Below are 2,232 nucleotides of genomic sequence, written 5' to 3' on the forward strand. Positions count from 1 at the left end.
GGGGATCCGAGGAATTTTCTCTGCCGAATTCCTACTTCCAACCGTGTTTCCTTAACGTACTCCCGCACGTACTTCATGATGATGGGGATCCTGACTATCTATACCTCCTACAAGGAGAAGAGCATCTTCCTGGTAGCTCACAGGAAAGATCCCGCCGGGATGGATCCCGACGACGTCTGGCAGCTCTCCTCCAGCCTCAAACGGTACCCTTGGGAACGCTCCTGCGGCACCCGGCGCATCCGCTCTTGGAAATCCACATCCGTCCCCGTAGCTCTCCGGCGTCACCCTAAATACTTGTTTTTTTCCCACCTACAAATCCGTGTGGGGCTCGGTCCAGTCGGATGGCCCGGCCTAGGAGCGGGAACGGTTATCCGCCGCCAATCGCGGGCTGGGAGTTAATCCCGAGGCGTTTAATGAAGTTGGAATTAACGCCCGTCCCTTGCGGCCGCTCCGGGCCTGGTGGGCGCCTCCGCTCCTGCGGGCTTCGCGGAGAGGGGGATTTCTCCTCGGCTTTTCCATGGAGAGGGGGATTTCTCCTTGGCTTTTCCATGGAGAGGAGGATTTCTCCTCGCCTTTTCCGCGGAGAGGGGGATTTCTCCTGGGCGTTTCAGGCTTTTCCATGGAGAGGGGGATTTCTCCTCGGCTTTTCCGTGGAATGGAGGATTTCTCCTCAGCTTTTCCACGAAGAGGAGGATTTCTCCTTGGCTTCTCTGCGGAGAGGGATATTTTTCCTCGATGTTTCCGCGGAGAGGGGGATTTCTCCTGGGCTTTTCCATGGAAAGGAGGATTTCTCCTCAGCATTTCCATGGAGAGGGGGATTTCTCCTCGGCTTTTCCATGGAGAGTGGGATTTGTCCTCGCCTTTTACGCGGAGAGGGGGATTTCTCCTGGGCTTTTCCATGGAGAGGGGGATTTCTCCTCGGCTTTTCCGTGGAATGGAGGATTTCTCCTCAGCTTTTCCACGAAGAGGAGGATTTCTCCTTGGCTTCTCTGCGGAGAGGGATATTTTTCCTCAATGTTTCCGCGGAGAGGGGGATTTCTCCTTGGCTTTTCCATGGAGAGGAGGATTTCTCCTTGGTGTTTCCGCAGAGAGGGGATTTTCTCCTTGGCTTTTCCACGGAGAGGGGAATTTCTCCTTGGCTTTTCCGTGGAGAGGAGGATTTCTCCTTGGTGTTTCCGCAGAGAGGGACATTTCTCCACGGCGTTTCCACGTAGAGGGGCATTTCTCCTGGGCTTCTCCATGGAGAGGAGGATTTCTCCTCGCCTTCTCCACGGAGTCTCGGCTCAGGCCGGCTTAACGAATCCCGCCCCGGCGTCTCTCCGCAGGTTCGATGACAAGTACACCCTGAAGCTGACTTTCATCAGCGGGAAAACCAGGCAGCAGAGGGAAGCCGAGTTCACCAAATCCATTGCCAAATTCTTCGATGCCAACGGGACCTTGGTCATGGAGGCGTACGAGCCGGAGGTATCCAAGCTCCACGACAGCCTGGCCCTGGAGAGGAAAGTGAAATGAGCCCGGATGCTTCCCGGGAACACCCCAAATCCCCACCAATAAAGGCGGATAGCGAAGAAAGCGACTCCTCGCCTGTGGTTTTTGTCCTGAAATCCTGCGTTTTGGGGGTGGGGGGGGCGGGCGTTTCCATCCTGGATGGGAGATTTGGGAAGATGTGGAATTCCACGTCTGCCCCACGGGGATCTGGCTCCCTCCCTTTTCACCCCGCAGTGCGTGGCCAAACCCTGGCTGTGTTTTCCCAGCGGGGGGGGGCGTTATTTTTACCCTTTTGCTGCCATCACCATTCCCTTTTTTCCTTTGGAACTGCCATCACCTTTCCCTTTTTTCCTTTGGAATTCAGGACAAAATCCATAAATCCCCTGCCCGCTCGCAACCAAATTTCCCCTATTTTTGTATTTAACCGGGGGGGGCTGGTTTCTGTAAAAGCCTTTTTGGGGAGGAGAAGCCAAATTCCCTAATTCTGTGTGTTTACCCGCCAAGTTTATCCAGAAGGTGAAAAACGGGAAAACGAAGGGATTTTCATGCCCCGCCCCCCCCGCTTCTAAAACCCGGCGTTTTCTGAAATTCGGGGTGTTTTTTTGGCAATAAAAGGCGAGGTGGGAGGTGACAGTGGCGGAGCATCCCCGGGGGTGTCGCGGCTCGGGAAAAGGGGGGGGGACGCCCCGTGAATCCCGGTCCCGCCCCCCGCGGCGGGAGCTGCCCAGGAAGGGGCGGGGCGGG

The 2,232-nt window shown here is 56.0% G+C and overlaps 1 protein-coding gene across 1 annotated transcript in view; it reads left to right on the forward strand.

Moving 5' to 3' along the window:
* The window catches only part of SPCS2 (signal peptidase complex subunit 2 homolog (S. cerevisiae)), a gene marked incomplete at its 5' end in the record, with an annotated part of 3,032 nt that extends 1,460 nt beyond the window's left edge, over window positions 1-1,572 (forward strand). The window contains 2 exons of the mRNA XM_010156072.1: window positions 69-203; window positions 1,326-1,572. Of these exons, the coding sequence (XP_010154374.1) occupies window positions 69-203; window positions 1,326-1,512 (322 nt within the window). The remainder of the gene's footprint in view (window positions 1-68; window positions 204-1,325) is intronic.
* Between the last annotated feature and the right edge of the window lie 660 nt (window positions 1,573-2,232).

Source organism: Eurypyga helias, unplaced genomic scaffold, assembly GCF_000690775.1.
Source record: "Eurypyga helias isolate BGI_N326 unplaced genomic scaffold, ASM69077v1 scaffold5697, whole genome shotgun sequence".
Taxonomy (NCBI): domain Eukaryota; kingdom Metazoa; phylum Chordata; class Aves; order Eurypygiformes; family Eurypygidae; genus Eurypyga; species Eurypyga helias.